This window comes from Nicotiana tabacum, chromosome 4, assembly GCF_000715075.1.
Source record: "Nicotiana tabacum cultivar K326 chromosome 4, ASM71507v2, whole genome shotgun sequence".
NCBI classification, from domain to species: Eukaryota; Viridiplantae; Streptophyta; class Magnoliopsida; order Solanales; family Solanaceae; genus Nicotiana; species Nicotiana tabacum.
The window spans coordinates 41432651-41453301 of record NC_134083.1 but is presented as its reverse complement, the minus strand read 5'-3'; the positions used below and the strand labels follow the sequence as shown (position 1 = coordinate 41453301).

Genomic DNA, 20651 nt, shown 5'->3' with positions numbered 1-20651 from the left:
TCTAAAAGTAGTGTATTTTTGGAGGATCGTATTTTGGAGAATGGAGAGTCTGCGTAATATAGGTATTTGTTTTATTGCGTTAATTATTTTACTTGGCTGTAACTATTCTTAATTATATTTTTGATAAATGATTAAGTAGAACATGCAATGCAAGTGCATTTTCTGTTAGTTTACATCATGTAACTGAGGATTTGAGGCCTTTTAATTTATTTTGGGCTATATCCACTAACTTTTCATATTTCGAAAAGGAAAACTAAGAGGGAAAGAATAGCACAAAAACTGGAGGATGAAACTGGCGAATGAGGGGTCACACTCACAGAGGAAAGGAGGAAAACTTTGCTTGCATTGCATGCCTATTGTTGCGTATAAAGTAGTACGCGGCTTAACATTGTTATTTTTAGGCAAATTTGTGAAGCAACGGCACCCTGTAAACATGTTACACCTCATCTATATATGTCAGTGTTGCTTCTCAAAAAGATACTAATAGCTAGATAGTATAATGTCTGTTATTTTGTATGCACGGACAGCGTAAATATTTTTTTACACGATCAATAACTTATTATTAAAATTTATCTATAATCACGACTTAATTTATATAAATACTTTTCACTTGTCTCAAGTATATAGAATTTAAACTTTCAGTAATTGCCTATATTCTAAGCTTTCAAACATAATCAATCTGTCATGTTGCATCCTATCTCTATCCAATCAACTGCATGACAGCATCAAACATTAATTTAAGTGATTATGACTCATCTTTCTTCCTAATTAGTTGAAAGAAGCTTGTAACTTTGATGCTAAAAGATTCTTCAGCAATTTGATTCGTACTCCTTTTAGAGAGACTCAACTCTTACGTTTTACATATCATAATGCATTTTTGTTATGAACGATACTCTTCATTAATTGCTAAAATATTCAATTTTTAAGTAAGTTTAACATTTTTTGATGCTCTATTAGTTAATTTTGAGAAATATTACATATTTTAATAATTAGATTCTACCTGTATACAATGAAATTAATTATTAGATAATTCTGGAATTAGTTACGATAAAACAACAAATGAGTTGATTGGACTGAAATTTGGCGGATCAAAATGGCCTGAATTATTAACCCATCCAAACGTTACTTAGACAGAGATGGATTAAATTAAAATGTGCTAATTAATAGATCATAATCTAACCCCCAACTCTAACAAACTTTTTATTTGTTTGTTAATTTTCTTAAAATTTGTTTAATCACCAAACAAAACTAATAAAGCGTTTTTTCTTTATAAAAAAGTTGAATAAGAATATTTTGACAAGTTCTTTTATGGGTCAATATGGACCGGGTGAAATTCAAAAATAGGTGGTAATTGAAAAATAGCCACAGTTTCAAAAGTAATCGAAATTTAGCCACTTTTCATTTAAAGATAAATCTGAACAAAAACACTATTCAAAATCTAGAAAATATTCCAGCATAATATCCTGGAAATTCATACACAGGTGCTCCAATCTCCAGTATATTATGCTGGAACTTTCCGTGTGTTGGAGTTCCAGCATAATATGCTGGAAGTTCGTACACAAGTACATCAATCTCCAGTATATTATGCTGGAACTTTCCGTGTTGCAGCAAAATAGTGGCTATTTTTCAATGATTTTGTAAACGTTGGCGATTTTTCAATTATCAATCCGAAAACTGGCCAACCCGTGCTATTTTCAACGTATTTAGCCCAAATCAGCCCAACTTTTAGATGAATTGGCTTGGGATGTGTCCAAATTGACCCACCCGCCCAATCATATTTGAATGGGCTAATTTTGTCACGCCAACTACAAGCAACACTTTAAGCTTAACAGCCAAACTTCTGAGCACAAAATATACACATGAAAATTATCACCACGAAAGGCCACCTTATTGTTCCATGAATAATGTACTTTTCACAATCAATATCTACTTTCCAATCAATATCAATTGAAGATTTCTACTTTTTCAGCTTAGAAGCTTAATGTATTTACAATATCAGCCTTTTGGCATGATCTTCGGATGGAGGATACCCATTTATGGCTTCACGGTCAATATGATGTCTTAAATTGAGCTTTCACATCTAAAATCAACACTGACACACTCAAGATCCGGACTGAAAGCTGAATTACTGAGCAATCTATAACGGTTGAACAACCTTGTCGCTACTCGAAACACTAGAGCATTCCGAACTTTGAAGTGATACTATGACCAAATACATATGATTCCACTCTTATCCGAGGTAGCCAGAGGTTTACCAAGACCACTCCATGAACAACATAGAACAGGGGCTGTGTGTTCTTTCAAAGTGCTTACCATTCTAGCGTTTGATACTGACCAAATATGAACAGATCCATCAACAGAACCAGCAGCAACATAACTATCATCTGGACTGATACAGGATCGACTCCAATTAGATGCAACTCGGTTCTCATTCGCTCTGAAAGTGCCACAAATTTCAAGGGTACGAATATCAAAGAGATTGTGCACGTTGTCTCTCCCGCTGGTTAATATTACATTTCCATTTCGAGAGACTGAAACTGATGTAATAGCCTGTGAATGTGCAGCAACTTCACTCAGAAGCTTCCCTGTCTGAATATCCCATAATCTAAGACTCCCATCTACATGACCGGAACAAATGGTCAGGCCATCCATGCTAAACGAAAGGCTGTTACAGTTACTGTGGAAGATAATAGTGTTAGTACAGTAACCCTTCTGCAGATCCCAAACTTTTATGGTACGATCATATGCAGCACTCACCACATAGCGACTTGAAAATTTGCTCACATCTACAGCACAAACTTTGTCTATATGCCCAGTAAGAGTATGTCGTATCCTGCCTGAATTTGCATCCCACACATACAAGTTATTTGAACTACTTGCTGCTATGATGAGTTTGTTATCATGTGTAATGGAAAGATCAAGGACAGAACCCAGGGAACCATAAAGACTGTTGCTTAATGATCCACTTGTAGTATCCCACATTTTAATTGCCCTGTCCTGCCCACTGCTTATCAATTTACTGGAGTTGTACTCAAAAAGAATCGCGGCACATCCACCATCATGGGCGGGGATTCTTTGCTTGCATATACTAGGAAGGGAAGACTCCGCATAAAAGTCTGCACCATCTTCACTTTGGCGGACCACACCATCTACTTGTTGACGAGCAAGTTTCTCTATACTGGTGGCCTTGACCTTATCCAGCATATCTTCATAGAGAGCATTAGCCTAGCACCACAAAAGGTAACAAATAAGTAAATGCAAGAGAACCTATCCATAGGTAAATCATTGTAAAACATACAAGAATCCAGACTGAAAACGTAGTTACCCGAACATACTATTCTATTACGAGAAATGGAAAAATGATCATCGGTAGTTCCAACGGATTAGCCCAACTTGTCAAAGATTTGAGTTTTGTTCAGATTACAGGTAGATTTGCAGTAGAATAACTTGTTAACAGATGGAGCTCGCATCCTATTTTTGGCAGCGGACTAATTTGATTAAAAGTTTTAGCAGACTACTGCAAAACAGTTGCTAAGCCCTATTCGCAATAGAAATGCAAAGATACCGTCTACCATTCCTTGAATAAATACATGTTGACCAACCAATAATAATTCTCGCTAGCAGTTTATTTCCAGATTTCAGAAACTTTACTCGTCATTGACATGAAAAAATCATTATGAAATGTAAATACTGGAGATACCCCAGAAATGAAATCCATCACCACCAGCCACTCCAGTATGAGTGAAAGTAAAATATTGAGCATGTGCTTTCTTTCAGAATATTCAGAAAACCACAAGAAATTACAATTTGAACGATCATAAAATATGATACTTCTTTATCCTAGGGTAGCTTTAGGTCGTTCGTCTGTCCACATCCCAAAAGCAGTAGATTACACTAAAAAATAAGCTTCTAAAGTTAGTGGTAGTTCTTCATCGTGAACTCTCAAAAAATAGAATGTGCCACATGGATGGGACCAAGGAGTGTGGCTAGCGGTCAATGAAGTGGGTGACAATGAGAGGAGACCAAAGTTCACTTCCTAGCAGAGATAAAAAAACATTAGGTGACTTCTTCTCATCTACCTAAGCCTTGGCGGGCAGAATTACCCGATACCTGTGTTGGTGGGAGATAGCAAGTACCTGGTGGAATACTCAAGTGCACACAAGCTAACCCAGATACCACCAATTTTAAAAAAAACGTGCCACATGGATGGGCAACAAGAACAATAGTTGAAGGAAGTAAGAACAAGGTTGAGGGTTATATCAAGTGTAGGGAAATCTCCATGATGACAACCCTAACTTAATGAAGGTTTTTTTGAATTGGGGATACCATTAGTAAATAAAACACAGTTTACTGCAACAAAAGCATGCATCTTAGCTCTCTTACAGTATCGAGGCCTGATGAACACTCATTTTATTATGAACAATCAGAGGTTAAAAAAAGAACCACAAATAGGAGAGCACACAAAGGATAAGCAGTGGGAATTACTCAATACCTCGTTAAGGCGCTCCGCATCCTGCATCTTCTGCAGCATCCAGCGATCAACCAGCGTTTTATTTTCTGCCTCAGCATTGTTTGCTCTCAGAGTCATTGCTTCAAGTTGTGCTTTAAGGTCCTGGTGCTCACCCATAAGCAACTCCAAAGCTTTAGTCTTTTCAGTGAGAATTTCAGTTAAACGAGAACATTCATCCCTGTAGCACACCCATCAAAGAAAGTAATAGAGCAGTTACACACCATCCGGGCATCCAAAGTAAACTTGCTGAGCTCATCTTATGACATCCAAAGTAAACATTATTTGTTGAATTGAGAAACTAAGATTACATGTTATAATCTTAAACATGAAGGTTCATTCAGAAGCTTGAAATAGCATCAGCAATTGGTAACATGTCATATTACTAAAATTTCTAACCAATCCCTAGTGTGTTATTTTATTTCTGTCCCTTCTTTTTTTCTTTTTACTTTTCATGTTTTTTTATGGGCAAAGGTAAGAGTATAATTTAGGATGGCAATGATTTAGGAGGATGAGAATAACACCTTGATTGGTTTAGCTCGATCTGAAGGTCAGTAATGATACTTTCCTTCTCTTGAACTAAAGATTTTGATGCTCTAGATTCAGCTACTTCCACCACAAGCTGCTCCGACAGTCGTGCTTGAGCTTTGTAACATTGCTGAAGTTCCACTTCAAGATTTTCAGCTTTCTCTTTCCACTCTGAACCCTAAAACCATAGGAACTACATAAGCACAAGAACCGTTTTTCAGCAATGTATAGCTAGAAGAGAAGTGCAAGAGTGCGAAAAATTCCACATTCGATGGTTGTAAAAATTTCTTCGTAGAAAGCTGCAGTTGGTCAGTTTAACTTGCATCTCATTCCTTAAGCATGACATTAAGGGCGATACTTAAATTCTACATCATGCATGGGAAGTGACTCATCACCTGGCAAAAACTTAAAAATATGAACTGTTAAAAGTCAAGAGAAATATTAAATATATTACATAACATTCTTAACAATTATGTTTTTCTTGAAAGTCAATGGAAGTCAAGAGAATCGACAAGAATACTAATTATGTTTTTCTTGAAAGGCAATGGAAGTCAAGAGAATCGACAAGAATACTAATTATGTTTTTCTTGAAAGTCAATGGAAGTCAAGAGAATCGACAAGAATGCTATGTAAAACATTTTTTGTTATCATGTCATACCAAATAGGAACACAAAAAATTAGAAACTTTCCTTATTTGATTAGCTTAAAGCTCCTATATATGGAGACCTCTTATATGTTGTAAACAATCTATTCAACAAGAGTTTTTCTATTTTCTTTTCTAGTTTCACATTGTACCAAGTTCTATTTTCTGGAACTGAGTCTCGTTAAGATGAAAACCACGGTGAAACCGCGCCCCTGAAGTCCTCCACTCACGGTGTTGAGGTTGTAAAATTAGCAGTCTATGCTAGTTCACAATTCAAGTTAATGGCTAACTTTTGCCGAACCAACATCATATTATCGTCTTATCATCTAGTTAGCACTATGAATTGAACAAAGATCTGGTAATGCTGACAGTACGATAGTTTTTGTCAGTGGTCCTGATAAGCTGCCAGCATGTGTGATCTCAAATTCAGTCCTAATTATGAGCCATAAGCAAAAAAATTCAATGAAATTCTACCAAGATGGAATGCACCTGTAATTTTCCTGTCAAACAAACAAAACATAAATGAAAATGCCAAATTGGAATACGTCCAAGATACTCTATGTCGGACAACTCATTTACTGATTCTAAATGTAGAAAAGTATATAATCATCAACATCCATACAATCTCTTTGTTCAATAAAAACAAAAGGCTTTGTAGTAAATCATTAGTTTTGACAAAATTGTGAAACTTAGTGCAGTACATATGATCATTACTCAATAAAGTCATCACTCATCAAGCGCAATCAAAACTTAAATCAACCAAATTACCAAACAGGAAAATATAAACAGAAAAAAAAAAGCAACTGGAGAATAGAGGGGGCAAGGACCTGCAAAACGAGAGGCCTCGTGAGGGCAAGGAAAGCAGGGGCATGAGCCCCTTCCTCCACTAAATGCCGCTTTCTTAGAGCCTTTAAAGCATCCCTAATTGCTCCAACAGCAACTTCTTCGTATGACCTAACACAAACAACAACAACAACAACAAAAAATCATCAGAATTCAACTGAAGTCACGCAAATCAGTTCTGCGTATTTCAAAAACTTCAAAATTAATATTTTTACAACTTACATATTTGATCAGTTACCGAATCACACACTCTATCTGCAAATTCAGATTCAATTTTTTTTTCTTTTTTTCGCTTCGCTCTGAATTTGAGAAGAGGATGTTTTGCTGGGGAAGAAAGAGAGGATCGTTAGGGTCACATATAGGCAGCAGCTGGCGTTGATCTTTTTGCTCACAAATCATGCCACGTCATCACGTCACTATCATCGCGAGTCGGGTCGGATGCTCCGTTTTTATCCCTCTCTACCAAATTTGGGGGAAATTGGAAAATTTTAAATTCGTACCCAATCCTCAAAGTTGTCCCCCGATATTATACGTTTTATGGTTAATTTTACATTTCGATCCAATCCCACGTGATACATGATAAACTCAAAAAGGAAAAAGCGGAAAAGAATTATCCTCTTTGGTTGGAAAATTTAAAAAATTCTCCCACTTAATTTGTTTGTTCCCTTTGACTTTTGTTTTACATGGTTATTGAGAAATGTAGTAGTTGATTAAAAGAAACTAAATAATACTACCATTTTTATCTATAATAAGTAAAACTTTTTGTACTATTAAAATTTACTAAAACTTTCTATAGAAAAAAGATGACAACATTTGAAAAATCTAGAAAATGAGGCTAAACATGTTGAAACAAATAAAGTACTAGTAACTGTTTTGGCTAGTATCAGAAAAGATCTTATATAACATTGGTAATGGACTAATGGTCAACTAGGGTGGACATAAAGTGGAATAGCCACTTTTTGACTAATAGACCAATGGAAAAAATTTATACTAATGTTTATATCAAAATGTATCATTTACATACGGAGTACTTTTATTACCTAATCATAGTTAATTATTATGTTTCTACACCGAATGTGAATAAATAATTTCTAAAATAAGAGCATGACACGTTGAGCTTAAAATGGAGAAACGTGGTCATTGAGAATTCATATAGTCAGTATCAACTTTTTTAAGATTGAAGCGAGGTTGTTATTGTTATAAATAAGAGTGCGCCAATTCAAAATTAACGTCTTCCCACAATGGTTCTCGAAACAAATTCATTGCGGGGAATACTTTACAAACATGTTTTTCTTTCTTCCCATTGAGTCCATACTTTTTACTTCCACCACAAGATATGATTCATGGTAGGGTATAACGCTTGCATTGAAAATACAAGAAAAATAAGTTGCCATTGCTATAAAGGTGTTCTAATATATAAAGTAGTCAATTGTATCATAATAAGATAATTCCTTTGATCCTATAAAAAGAAGACTAAATTCTGCAGTAAATAGATAGTTGTCCTACTGTCTATACTGATATAGCAATAAACCCAACCTGAGGTTTAATTTGTTCAGAGAAAGTTTTCTATGTAATCCCAAATTCCCAATGCCTTTAACGCGCCTAATTGTTACTACATTTAACACAAAGAAACTGCACATTTTAACAGATTGTGGCACAAAAGCTCAGCAGAAGAACATTGTGTCCCTGATATTTTTGTGTAACTTTGGCAGTTGAGGCCCCTCACTCTTCATAATTTCTAGCATCTGTGCCGCTGCCAAACGAGCATAACGAATCGGAGCCACTGCAAAGATCAAAGGATGACAACTTCGTTGATGAATTATTTCCTATTATTGGTTCTGCATAACATCCTAGTTATTCAGAATCAAGAGAAAAAACAATCCATTTTACTCAGGCCATTGCATTGTTAACTAGTCCTTACCTTCATATATAGCACTGGTGCATCTTTGAGACCTAAAATGTTAGGCAAAATAGAAAAGATCAGAGTAGTTCAAACAATAGATAAAACTTAGGCATAAGCACGATGAACTTACATATAGCATAAACAATGGACTAGTTCTTGTGCATCATCTGACGAGAAGCCAATCTCATCCAGCAAAACAAAGTAGTGAATCGGCCTGCTAGTCCCCTGAAATTCGCATTGTGTTTTCTACATTATATAGTGAATACAGGAATGCTAGTGCCAGCACAAAGTTATGTCAAACCTTACTGAACATTCTATGTAAGTGACAAAGCGTTGCTTCAGATTTTTCATAAGAAAAAACGTTAATTTGCAAGTAAAATACTCACAACTCTTGCCGCATGTGCACACATGTAGAAGTTGTTGTTATACAGCGGGTGACAAATTTTAGTATCGACGACTGTGCCTGCCATTAGAAAAGTATAAGTATTCAAATGTATTTATATTATGCTGGTGTTTTCACTAATCCTTATAGTTGTAGGGATTTGAAAGCTCACCAGGAGGAATATTTTCACTGGAATCAGATTGGAACAACTTTGTGTGGTGTCTTCTTTGTGCAATAATTAGAGTGAACTTAGGAGACCAAGTCTCATCCAGGAACTTACAGGCCTATAGTGGTCCATAAAGTGAAATAAGAATCGCGAGCAGCATGGCAGAATCTAAATATGCCTTGATCATAAGGGATATAACAGTACAAACCTTAATAATTTCCTCCATTTCGTTAATACTTTGCTTGAATTGACTTTCACATATACCTTGTCTGAAAAATTTTGCATTAACAAAAACTTTTACAAGTCTATACATAGGCAAATAAGAAGGCAATCTCAAGACAAAAGTCATTCCGATAATGAGGGAGAGAATAATAGTATTATGATGATGGACGATACGAGGATCCACACTAAAATGCTTTACATCAGCAACAGGGAAATGGCATAATCAGCAATGAAGAAATAGTTGGAGATGCAGATGATAATTTTAAAGTCGGGATGTAGAGGACATCAATTAAAGATTTTGGACCTGAATATAATAATCTGCGCAGGCTTCCTCTTCTCTGAGCTTGCATAAAAATCCATCAGCAGCTCCCTAGTAAAAACAAAAGTATTTAGCCTAATATGCTTTAGACGACCTATATCAAACTCCTCATAAGAGTCCCAACTTCATCATCATTCATGTCCTATATGCTTTTAAGTCTAAGCAAACGAAAAATGAGATGAAGGGTTCTTGAAGGTATAGGAAGGAATCGTACCTGATTATGCCCGTGTCCTCCCCTTCTGAAACTGGTTTAAAGAGTGAATGTATAGTTTCAGTCTTAGGTGGTTGGGTACGAATAGATGCTGTATAACAAGAAATCATGGGCCACTGTCTAGAACCAACCACCTAATGCACAAAAATAGGGAGATTACTATCAAATTACAGCAAGCTTTACTGTGCAAAAATAGTCAGCCATAGAATAGAAGTTATAAAATGAAGGATGGCTACTTGCGGAATGTTACAAGAATAGGACTTACTGCAGCAACGGAGGGTAAATCTGACCGTGCAGAAGCAGCATGTCTAACATCCATGCCTAAGATCAATGTAGGAACTTTAGAAACCAAGGGTATGGTCTGTGAAACTTCAGCTGATAGCATAAAATTTATACCACCAAGCTGCAGGAAAACCACAAATTAGAATTTAAAAGCAATAAAAAACATGTGCAAATCAGGGAAAAGTATCCAAGCATGTGTTATGTGTTCCATACTCTTGCATTCATTTTTAAAATAACATTAGCAAGATGAGCTTCGTCAACTCTGTTCATTGCAATGCATTGGTTACGTATTCCAAAGTCCATAAGGCACTTTTTCTTCCACGGACCTAAGACAGTCAATACCGTAAATTGAGTCATTATATTCAAGTAACCAATAAGTGAAAACTGTAGGTCTGAAATGGATATATTTCTACAACCATATAAACGAGAACACTTCGTAGGAAGAAAGCAAAGAACGAATCGAGGAGGATCCTTGCGGAATTTTGAAATTATTTGTTCAAACATCAGGTCCACTCGAACAGAGCCCGGTTTCTTTTTATGCTTAGGATTCTCTTCAAAAACAAATGCTGGGGGACGAATGTGCTGCAACAAAGACAAATTTATATGCTATTCAGTGAATAACTAGAAAGCTTTGCATGTGTCAAATATCTTGTAGAAGTCATTCATATCACCATTCCCTTCATTGCACCCAATTTCGCCAGCTCGGTGTATGAAGAACGAACGTCAAAGCCAGTAGAGAAGTTCACCACAACCCAGAATTCAATTCCTTTTGGCTCTGCAAACTTCTGCATGAGAGGTTAATGATGTCCTCCTCAATCAGAACATATAGATATTACATAAAATAATGTGAAGCACCTTGTCATTAAAATTCCAGCGAGACCTTTTAGGAACAAGATCTACCTTGTTTCCCACCCTCAACTGAAATGGAAGCAACTTGGAAGTATGAGCCATCTGATGTCAAGTTATAAATATAATAATAATTTTAAAAAAATGAATTTAGATATTAAATTAAGATCCTACCAGCGGTGGAGATAAAATACGTCCTCCTACTTGAGTAAATGATTTACAAATTGAGATCCCACAAGCTCGTAGCATGGGATCTGTGTCATAATCGTTGGTTTTAAGTTCCTATTAAAGCAGAAATAATTTTCAGCATTATGCCTCAAGTCTGAAAATATAGATTGTCAAAAGAGTAAAGGGGTGTGAAGGTACCTCATTAAGATCGTTGATGATTTCCATCGGTTTTTGGCTCAACTTCTTCAGTAGAAAGGATCGTTGGTGTATGGATAATTCCTCTTTGTGTCGTTGTAAGGAAACCAAAGAGCAGAGCTAATGCAATATTCAAGAAATTACATTAAGAACTGAGATAACAAGAAATAACAGAAGCAAATAAAAACTACTACCTCAATAGGAATGAACTGGGGTTGACGCTGACTCCCCACATTGATGCATGGCAAGTTTGATGAATAACGGAGTTCTATTCCGTGTCTCTTAACAAAATAATCATAAACTGTCACCTCAACAGTCTGGACATTGTCATTTTGATCGCGGGATCCCTTCAGTCCCAGAAGAAACCTGTTTAATAAACAGCATAATGGAAGAGATACAAATTGCAGAAATTAAAGACGAGAACAAATAAAGGAGAAAATTTAGAAGCTGAAGGCTTACTTCTGCTCTTTGCACGGCCTGTCACTAAGTCCAGTGATTTTGTGTTCTCTATTGGAGTGTGATAGCTTAATTCTGAGATTTTTTAAAATTTGCTTTGCCTGCAGTGCTAGAAACTAGAATTAGACACATAATTCAGCAAATCCTGGAGAGCTGTTGAAAGCTGAGGTAACCTTAGTCCAGTCGATTTTGAAGGGATTATCCACATTTTGGTTGGCCATTAGAAAGTTAACTAGTGGACCTGGCTGTATAATTGTTGTAGTAGATACATCTGTCCAAGTTAAGTCAGAAGCATCACTAAAACTGCTAGAAATGGTTAGAAAGGAATACAAGGAAAGTACATTAACTTACCAAGATTAAAAAATAATCCACCTTGAACAGATCTGAAACTCGAATGGAAACCTCGGCATCCAAGGATACCACCAGTCAAGTCCATAAAGTTCCTTATCTCGTCAGGGAAGTACGATTGGCATAGCAGAAGGCAACTCCTGTCGAGGGAAGTACGACCAGTCAAGTCCATAAAGTTCCTTATCTCGTCAGGGAAGTACGATTGGCATAGCAGAAGGCAACTCCTGTCGAGGACAAAAAAAGGGGGGAAAATAAAAAGTCAAGATTGATTTGATGGCTAGAAATAGCTTGCTTTTGGTGGATTAGTATGCACCTCTTTGCATTAGAATGTTGCAAAATGGTGTCTAATGCTCTCAGAACTTCATTATTTCCTGATTTTACTCCATTTGGTGCATCAACCATTGACTGAAAGGGGATGACGGAAACAAAGGTTATCTGTACTTTGAAAGTCTTGAATCCGGATATGATCTTCTGCCTCTTTTGATCAGCCTCACTGAAGTCTCCATTGCCGCTAAGGTTGCCATCTGTCTTGCTCCTAAAGACAAAGCCAGCCATTCCAAGATGCAAAGGGAAACAAAAGATTTAGAGAGAAAAATGATGCTAGATGAAATATTATCCATTTGATGATCGAATGAAATGCTTAAAGCCTTTATATTACCTTTTCGATGTTGCAACATCAAGCACAACTGTGAACTCTAGCTTCTTTTTTGGTAGAGGACAAGCGGTGAATAGGCTCTGTTGCCCATCAGTAGCAAATGTTTGCTCTCCGAACTCAGAGCTGTAAATCTCCCAGAGTTTGTGAATCACTTTTCTAATCAAATTCCTTCGGGTGACAGGGTCCCCATTTTCATAGTGGACATTAACCTTTCACAAGTTAAAAGAGCCATATTTTAGCTCTGCAAATTTCCATGTACTAATCAAACCAAGATAAAATGAACTTACACTATATGAATATAGGTGGCTTGTACCACCTTGAAAGCATACTCTAAAATGATTTGTCAGCAGAAGTATCTTCTTTCCCTTGACTCCTGGACGAGGTCCGTTCATCTGGTTAATATTTGGCCTTAATCTCTCGCTAAGTGATCCACAACCTTTCCCTCGTTCAACTTGCATGGGAACCACATTTGGGGGGATTTCTTGGGGAGGTGGTGGCAAATTTGGCAATAGCCCTTTAGACGCCATTGACTGCTTCCTAAATTGTGTAGAAAAATTTGACAAAAGTCGCAACACAGATTCAGCTGGAATGCGCTTAAGTGAATATAGCTATATCATCTTATGAAAGCATAAAACAAATGAACAAACTAAATGACGAACTAGACCGTGTAGAAGCATAATCCCATTACAAGTTTTAGATTATCTAGACAGCCACATTTCTTATTTTATCAGATAAAATAAACGGAAATACTCTAAAGAGGACAACGTATTAGCTATGAGGACAACCATCTGCTCTTGTATCAAATTGGAGAAGGATATTACCTTGAGATGATCACAAGCTCTTTACGTAAGGATGAGAACAATAAGAAAATGGTGTTTCAAACACTTAATGGTTTGGAGAATGTTTTCTTCATTTATAGTTTAACATACACTTTAGTGAGAATATCAGAAACGTTAATCATGTTATAGTTATTGTGGCAAGAGAGGGTATTTACACATATGGTAAAATAGGAAGAACAGCTAGTACAAAAGGGTAGAAGGTACAGAGATTCATCCTTATCTGAATAGTGCCATGATTACTGATGTTCTTGCTCCTTTTTCTAGTCAAGACGTACTGTAGAAATTCTGGGCAGTTCCACATGTTTAAAATATTTCCAAAAGTTAATGTATGATTTGAGACATTTTTGTGCTGAAGTCCTAATCCTTATTGCTGCAGGTTGAGTCGTGCAATATTCCAAAAAGCAGCAAGGAAAACCTCTTTAAGGTACTTGAAGCTTTCCCAGTCACTAAGTACCACCTCTGTCCAGCAAGGTGCCGGGAGCATAGTGTCTGCAAGGCTGCACCCCCCCCCCCCCCCCCAAAACACCTTCATTCCCTAACTTCTCTTCCCTTTTTTTTATCAATCGATCTGTGAAGGGGAGCCTTGGAGCAATACTAAAATCGTCTCCGTGTGGCCTATAGGTCACAGGTTTGAGCCGTGGAAGCAGCCACTAATGCTTGCATTAGGGTAGACTGTCTACATCATATCTCTTGGAGTACGGCCCTTCTCCGGAGGTAGACTGTCTACATCATATCTCTTGGAGTACGGCCCTTCTCCGGACCCTGCGTGAACACCGAATGCCTTGTGTAGCGATAAGCTTTCTTATACGTGAACTATTTTATTGAGTACCTGCAACCAGATGAGAAGAAGCCTAATCCGTCCCACTTAGGTTTCGTCCCATTTAAGATAAGCATATGAAAAGAAATCACCTTACCTCCAACTTCAACCCCCAAGGCAAAGAACATATTTTTTTTATGCTCTTCCTTTGGGTAAATGCAACGTAATTAGTTCCATAAGTTACTTTACTAAGTTAAGCAAACCTTACAATTGAGAATTTCTTGTTGCTACAATTTAGGGACAAAAGTTAAAAACCCGCAAACATGAAGATATGATTAATAAATTTAGCAAAAAAAAAGAGCAGAAAGCTTTTCTTTTGGGGTGGGGTTTGGGGTGGGGGGTTGAGATCTTTGAAATATCAACACGAAAGCCCGTCTCTTATGAATAAAACAAGAACCAAATGCATGCCGCTTAATCAAACTCAGAACTGGAATGAGATGCCAAACTATATTTCTCACTTGTTCTTTTAACAACAGAAAGTAGAAGCACAAAGGAAAAAACAAGTTATGCTCCGTTGAACATTAACTAAAACACACCGATACACCCGATAACCATAATTTAATTGTCAACTTGTTGCACTATTATACTCCCCCACAATAACTTGGACGTGATCATGAAATTTACAATATCATTTGAAAAAATCAACCAGCTCTTATTCTATCTAGCCAGTCCACACTTTTTCGCGCTTTTTCCATTTGCTGATCAATGCTTCTTCGAGGCTTCTCAAAAAATTCCACACTCCTCCTAGACCTCTCTACTTGATCAAAAGACATCCTTAACTTAGAAATCTTATCTTCACTGAACTTGTAGTCATAGTTTTTCAATTTTTCAGGCTTATCTGTGCTTTTCCTTGGTTTCTCTCTCCGGTCAGTGCTTTTTCTTGGACCTTCAAAACAGTCGGTGCTCTTTCGTGATTGTTCAGGTCGGTCTATACTTTTTCTTGATAAGTTTCTCTGAGAAGGCGGTTTCTCAACAGTAGATACAAACTTCTTCAGGTGTCTGATGTATTCGGGGTATAGTTCTAAGTCACAATGCGTTCCCCCTTTGAGCCATAATGGTTCATATTTTTCCTGGCATAACTCCCATAGTTGTTTCCCGTGGGAGCAGTCAACAACTTCATCAGAAGTGCCCTGCACAACATGAAGAAACTCATGTGAAGACTGTAAGGTTAATTGCTATAGATGACTAAATAATGCTACTTGAGTAACACACATGCAGAGGAGGGAAAAAATAAAACAATAGAGTAGACAAATCGAATGACATGCGCTTGAATAGAGTAGAATGGACATAGATGATTCATACAGCTAATCCCAAATGGTTGGGGACTGAGGTCTGGTTAATTAATTGATTGAACTGCTCAACTTTAAACACGTTTCACTTCATAAGAAATGTGGCCTGTTAACTATCTTTTTTTCCCCTACTGCTGAGGGGTTTTTGGCGGGGTTGAAGAATAGAAACCATTTCACATAGCTCTAGTAATGTACTGACCTGAGTGTACATTTATTGTTTCCTGTCAAATCCGTTTTGATTCCCTCAGGAATGTGTTAAGCATGGTCGCTCGGGCAGAGTTGCTCTGAGAGCTAAACAAGATATCCCTAGTAAACTACCATATGTTACACTGCGCAGAACCATATTTTTGCCATGCGTATTTTCCATTATATATCAACATTTTGCCAGTTATTTAACTCAAGAAGCAATATAATCTCATCTATTGCTCAGAAGCCCACACTAAAGAGTGATTCATACAAATATGGTGTATATATGAGGAGATAATTACTTACATGAATGACCAGGACAGGACATTTCACCAATGGAATCTTGTCGATATTCTGCACAGTAAAAAAGAAAACCATGTTCAATGGTGGATTTTTCATTCATACTACTGTTTATAACAAATAAAAAACAAAATACAGTTAACCAGGCACAAGAAGGTGAATCTGAAAGAGTTGAATAGATCAATTGACAGCTATTTTACCTTATAGATGTCAAACCAATATGTGCGTTTGACTGGATACATGACCCTTAAGCCTGATAGAATGGGACTATGCAAAATAACTGCTCTTAATCGAGGCAAACGAGCAGCCAGGTCAACAGTGGGACCACTTCCAACAGATTGCCCATAAAGAATTATGTCTTCCTGCTTTGCACCATAGCTCTCTTCAAGACACTTGTAAGCAGCTTCAATATCTGCATAAGTGTTGTGCTCACTTGGCTGCATAAAGCATTTAGAGATCAAATTCGGATAATGCTCCTGAGCACTTAATGAAATAATCAGCCTTATTATTCCAGGAAAGTTCTATTGCCAATTACCTTGCCAGATGACTGTCCATAGCCAGAGTAGTCATATCTGCATCATTTAAAACACAAAACAAAATAAGGTGATATATATATATATCCAAGTTATCCTCCAATTAAATGATAGATCAATGGAGAGAACTATTAGTCTTATTTACTTGTGCTAGATCCTATAAGGAACACAGATGGAATACATGCCAGATTCATGAACAGGGAAACTTACAAACAGACAAGATGGTTTATAATGGTGAACTAGCCATATCGATCAAGCATCTTCACTACCTCTAAGTTCTAACTTCTACTTACTGAAATTGTTTTTATTGGTAGAACCTAGAGCTAAATTTAGCTAAGACCAGACCTATAAAGTTTATTTAATTTCTTTAGAAAAGGACACAAGACTAACAAAGTTAAGTTTACATACATGAAAATAATGTGAAAATGTTAGGAAAATTACACTCAATAGAAACATACTTGTGAGGGGCACTTAAGGGGATTCCACCAAAAAGCTTGTGGTGGTCATGACTCATGAGAGGGGCACTTTTTGGGGAAGTCTTTTAGAAATGCAGTTTAATCCACGTTTTATCAAACGAAATCTCCTAGAATGGAAATCGAAATAAAAGCTAGCTATAATGAGCAGATTAAGGGGGGGGGGGGGGAGTTGTTCCGATACAAGCTTTTCTTGCATATGTTGGGACCAAACTTTCTTGATGAACTTTAGTAGGGGATAGGTTACAATGGCGAGCGATAAATCTACACTAACCCCTCAGTATTGCATAGTTGAAGTAGTCAAACCAAGTCACACAGAATACATAACTTACTACAGCAAGATCAATGCTGAAAGGAAAAACTTTTCAAACTTAAATGAGTCCTTGTTTCTCTCCACTGATAAATCCTGATTCAAGTGCATGTCAAATCATAAACTCATATTTGAAGCTATCAAAATAAAATTGTCCACAGCAATCCTGGGAGATACACAAATTTTACAGCACGCATAACTAGCAAAAGAGAACCACTGTGGAATCCCATTATATATTTATTTATTTATTTATTTTTGAACTTATTGTGTCTTCCTCAAAAATTAATCAGTACCAACTTTTCCTAGTCAAACAATCCACCAGTTGTCAAAAGGAAAACTTTATTCGAGTATAGACTACTTCAAAGAAGATAATTCTGGACATTTATTTTTTTTCCTTCTATTTTCTCATAGGTTGGCAGAGAAAAAGAAAGGAAAATTATCTGCCTAATTATAGAACCATAGGAAACTTATTTTCCTTCTAAGTTGTTAATCATTTGAGTTTATGAGGATTCAGCGAATATCTCAAAATTCTTGCGCAAAAAAGATCTACGGCGGCCGTACATCCAATTCATATAAAGCCATTCTTTACCTCTAAGCCTTATCGTCATCCCCTGCCAAAGAAAGTTCCCATGTATCTCCAACTACTAAATTTCAAGGCTTTAGAAAGTACAACACCTGGAATGCCGCTTATCCAACTTCTGAAGTGTTCAGACAACTGAATAGAACTCCAGATATATACACCAACCTTCAATCAAACTGTAGATGAAAGCCGTGTATCTTCTTAGTTCTAAAAAGTAGTGATTTCACCATATCTAGTTTCTTATTCACACACATTATACTTGCACATGACTGCATGAATGATCTTAAAACCATTGCATGAGACATTAGCATCAGATTCAGCCGCCATTGTTTGTATGCTTTCTTTGCAGTTATGGAAGTTGGTATTTTTCGCATCTTTCCTTTCTTAAATCTTTCAAATAAGGATTGAAGTCCATTTTCACATCTAACTTTATTTCACTAGGTTATCTAAATCAGTTCAGCTCCAACATTTGCTTTTCCCAGGTCATTAAAGTCGTCTTTCCAAATATCTAGTTTCTTATTCACACACATTATACCTGTACATGACTGCATGAATGATCTTAAAACCATTGCATGAGACATTAGCATCAGATTCAGCCGCCATTGTTTGTATGCTTTCTTTGCAGTTGTGGAAGTTGGTATTTTTCGCATCTTTCCTTTCTTAAATCTTTCAAATAAGGATTGAAGTCCATTTTCACATCTAACTTTATTTCACTAGGTTATCTAAATCAGTTCAGCTCCAACATTTGCTTTTCCCAGGTCATTAAAGTCGTCTTTCCAAATATCTAGTTTCTTATTCACACACATTATACCTTTACATGACTGCATGAATGATCTTAAAACCATTGCATGAGACATTAGCATCAGATTCAGCCGCCATTGTTTGTATGCTTTCTTTGCAGTTGTGGAAGTTGGTATTTTTCGCATCTTTCCTTTCTTAAATCTTTCAAATAAGGATTGAAGTCCATTTTCACATCTAACTTTATTTCACTAGGTTATCTAAATCAGTTCAGCTCCAACATTTGCTTTTCCCAGGTCATTAAAGTCGTCTTTCCAAACACCAGCGTGGTTACCATCCTGGACTAAAAATCTTTAGATCTAATAGTCTAATAGACTAATACTATCACAAACATAAAAATCCAGAAGTAACAAAAGGATCTCCAATAGACAATACATTTTACATGTATAAATGGGAAAGAGGGAAAAGAAAATGCATTTGCTGAATAATGGTAAATAGCAGGGACTATCTAAAGAAAACCTCCAAGAACCATTTAGGAATTAAGATTATACTAATATATATCATGATATTAAAGTATGAGATCACATAGGCAAAGATTCAATTAAAGAGCAAGCCTTCCAAGTTTGACTACTCCTCAACATCCAATAATCCACATCACTCAAGCTGATAAGACTAAGTCCTCAAAATAAATGATAAAGGATGTATGGATAACCCTGGTCCCAATCCTGAATTAAATCTCAATTCCTGAAAAAAGGTGCAATCTTGATATTTCCCAGAGGGGCAATTACTGTAGCATTCTTTCTTCAGAGAACAAAGAGTCACGAAACTGTAAAACTTCAGAGCTAACAACTACCAAAAAACCTTAATTCTACAAAAAGGGGTAATTTTGAAATAAAGGAAGAGATGAAAAGAGAATAATTAATACCCCATGAGATTGACTTTAAGGTGGATGCTAAGCTGGATGAAGAGCTCATACATCTGCCCAACATCAGCGGCGTTACCGTGAGAGTAAAGCAAAGTGGAGGTGGCCATTGGGTAGCGAATGTAAAGGGCGACGATCTCCGTTCCCCGGCGAGTGGGAAGCTTCAAAACGTCGACGTTTTCACGGTGGGGAAAAGTGTCTAGCAGTAACAAGCCAGTAACTTGGTCGGTAATAATCTTGTAGGACGGTGGGCTCGGCGGGAAAAAAGCCAATTTCGCCGCCATAGACGACGTTACCCCACCCATTTTGTATCCTTCTTTATCAAAACACAAATTCTTAGCGGTGTGAATTTCAATTAGCTTATGTAAATGAGTAGAAGTTATTTATGAGTTTAGATGGATTCAGAGAAAAAGAAAAGAAGAAGAAGAGGACATTCCTTTCAGCAGCTTTGCCGTAGAAGATGGTAAAGTGTGTGTCTGTGTGAGAGAGAGAGAGAGGAGGGGACTGACTACTGAGGGGCCTTTTTTGCAGAGGGGAGTGGGAGTGGGAGTGGGGGGAGGGAAGAGAAGATAAAATTATACTACTCCATGAGAAAAGTGAAAGAGGTGAGCCCAGCTGTGATGTCTACTATTCATTACACTATGGCCACATGTGCATGCTTTACTTTATAGTAGTAGTACTACTCATTTTGAACTATAGTTTTTTCTAATTACTATTCCTAATTCCTAATTCCTAATTATAATACCTCAATTATCAGTGGAAAATAAGGGTAAATTAGTTTAGTGGCCCTTACAAATTTATATTTAGTTTTATGATCTTATTTTTTTTTATACATGAGAGATTTGATTTTATACATAAAAGATTTTTCTTTTACACATAAGATCTAAAATAAACATTTTGTTAAATTCAACATTGTAAAAAGTCACGGAGACCTAAAACCCCGGAAAAGAATATGCCAACCGGGAAGTGTTTTTTCTTAATGTTTGTTTA

The 20651-nt window shown here is 36.6% G+C and overlaps 3 protein-coding genes across 3 annotated transcripts; all 3 read right to left on the bottom strand.

The window, feature by feature from the left end:
- Positions 1 to 1844: 1844 nt before the first annotated feature.
- Positions 1845 to 7391, bottom strand: LOC107771813 (autophagy-related protein 16). Its single transcript, XM_016591255.2, has 5 exons — positions 6744 to 7391; positions 6506 to 6632; positions 5032 to 5213; positions 4493 to 4688; positions 1845 to 3225 (listed from the first exon to the last, which is right to left on the bottom strand). Coding segments are annotated over exons 1-5 (1530 nt in total). The 5' UTR covers positions 6746 to 7391; the 3' UTR covers positions 1845 to 2202.
- Positions 7392 to 7930: 539 nt separating this feature from the next.
- LOC107771816 (protein argonaute 4B-like) lies at positions 7931 to 13630 on the bottom strand. The gene is made up of 23 exons (XM_075251148.1): positions 13496 to 13630; positions 12962 to 13211; positions 12678 to 12883; positions 12333 to 12554; positions 12023 to 12243; positions 11845 to 11942; positions 11675 to 11772; positions 11410 to 11581; positions 11219 to 11335; positions 11027 to 11134; positions 10862 to 10924; positions 10678 to 10791; positions 10423 to 10588; positions 10220 to 10332; positions 9990 to 10127; positions 9728 to 9858; positions 9499 to 9564; positions 9181 to 9241; positions 8979 to 9090; positions 8811 to 8887; positions 8555 to 8649; positions 8443 to 8474; positions 7931 to 8304 (listed from the first exon to the last, which is right to left on the bottom strand). Exons 2-23 carry the CDS (start codon positions 13199 to 13201, stop codon positions 8186 to 8188), a joined length of 2769 nt encoding a protein of 922 aa, XP_075107249.1. The 5' UTR covers positions 13202 to 13211; positions 13496 to 13630; the 3' UTR covers positions 7931 to 8185.
- Positions 13631 to 14758: 1128 nt separating this feature from the next.
- Positions 14759 to 20206, bottom strand: LOC107771812 (uncharacterized). The gene is made up of 5 exons (XM_016591254.2): positions 19665 to 20206; positions 16641 to 16677; positions 16306 to 16542; positions 16112 to 16159; positions 14759 to 15460 (listed from the first exon to the last, which is right to left on the bottom strand). Exons 1-5 carry the CDS (start codon positions 19964 to 19966, stop codon positions 14972 to 14974), a joined length of 1113 nt encoding a protein of 370 aa, XP_016446740.1. The 5' UTR covers positions 19967 to 20206; the 3' UTR covers positions 14759 to 14971.
- Positions 20207 to 20651: the final 445 nt, after the last annotated feature.

What these genes read in the sequence shown, in the direction of transcription:
- LOC107771816 (XM_075251148.1), bottom strand. Translation starts at nt 13,201, where the DNA reads ATGGCGTCTAAAGGGCTATTGCCAAATTTGCCACCACCTCCCCAAGAA. An exon ending in TGGATTATTTTTTAATCTTG is followed by an intron (nt 11,943 to 12,022) that starts GTAAGTTAATGT and finishes TAACTTGGACAG; the next exon opens with ATGTATCTACTACAACAATT. An exon ending in CCCAGTTCATTCCTATTGAG is followed by an intron (nt 11,336 to 11,409) that starts GTAGTAGTTTTT and finishes ATATTGCATTAG; the next exon opens with CTCTGCTCTTTGGTTTCCTT.
- LOC107771812 (XM_016591254.2), bottom strand. Translation starts at nt 19,966, where the DNA reads ATGGGTGGGGTAACGTCGTCTATGGCGGCGAAATTGGCTTTTTTCCCG. An exon ending in ATGGACAGTCATCTGGCAAG is followed by an intron (nt 16,543 to 16,640) that starts GTAATTGGCAAT and finishes TGCTTTATGCAG; the next exon opens with CCAAGTGAGCACAACACTTA. An exon ending in ATTGGTTTGACATCTATAAG is followed by an intron (nt 16,160 to 16,305) that starts GTAAAATAGCTG and finishes TTTACTGTGCAG; the next exon opens with AATATCGACAAGATTCCATT.
- LOC107771813 (XM_016591255.2), bottom strand. An exon ending in ATCGAGCTAAACCAATCAAG is followed by an intron (nt 4,689 to 5,031) that starts GTGTTATTCTCA and finishes GGTGTGCTACAG; the next exon opens with GGATGAATGTTCTCGTTTAA. An exon ending in ATGCGGAGCGCCTTAACGAG is followed by an intron (nt 3,226 to 4,492) that starts GTATTGAGTAAT and finishes TTGTGGTGCTAG; the next exon opens with GCTAATGCTCTCTATGAAGA.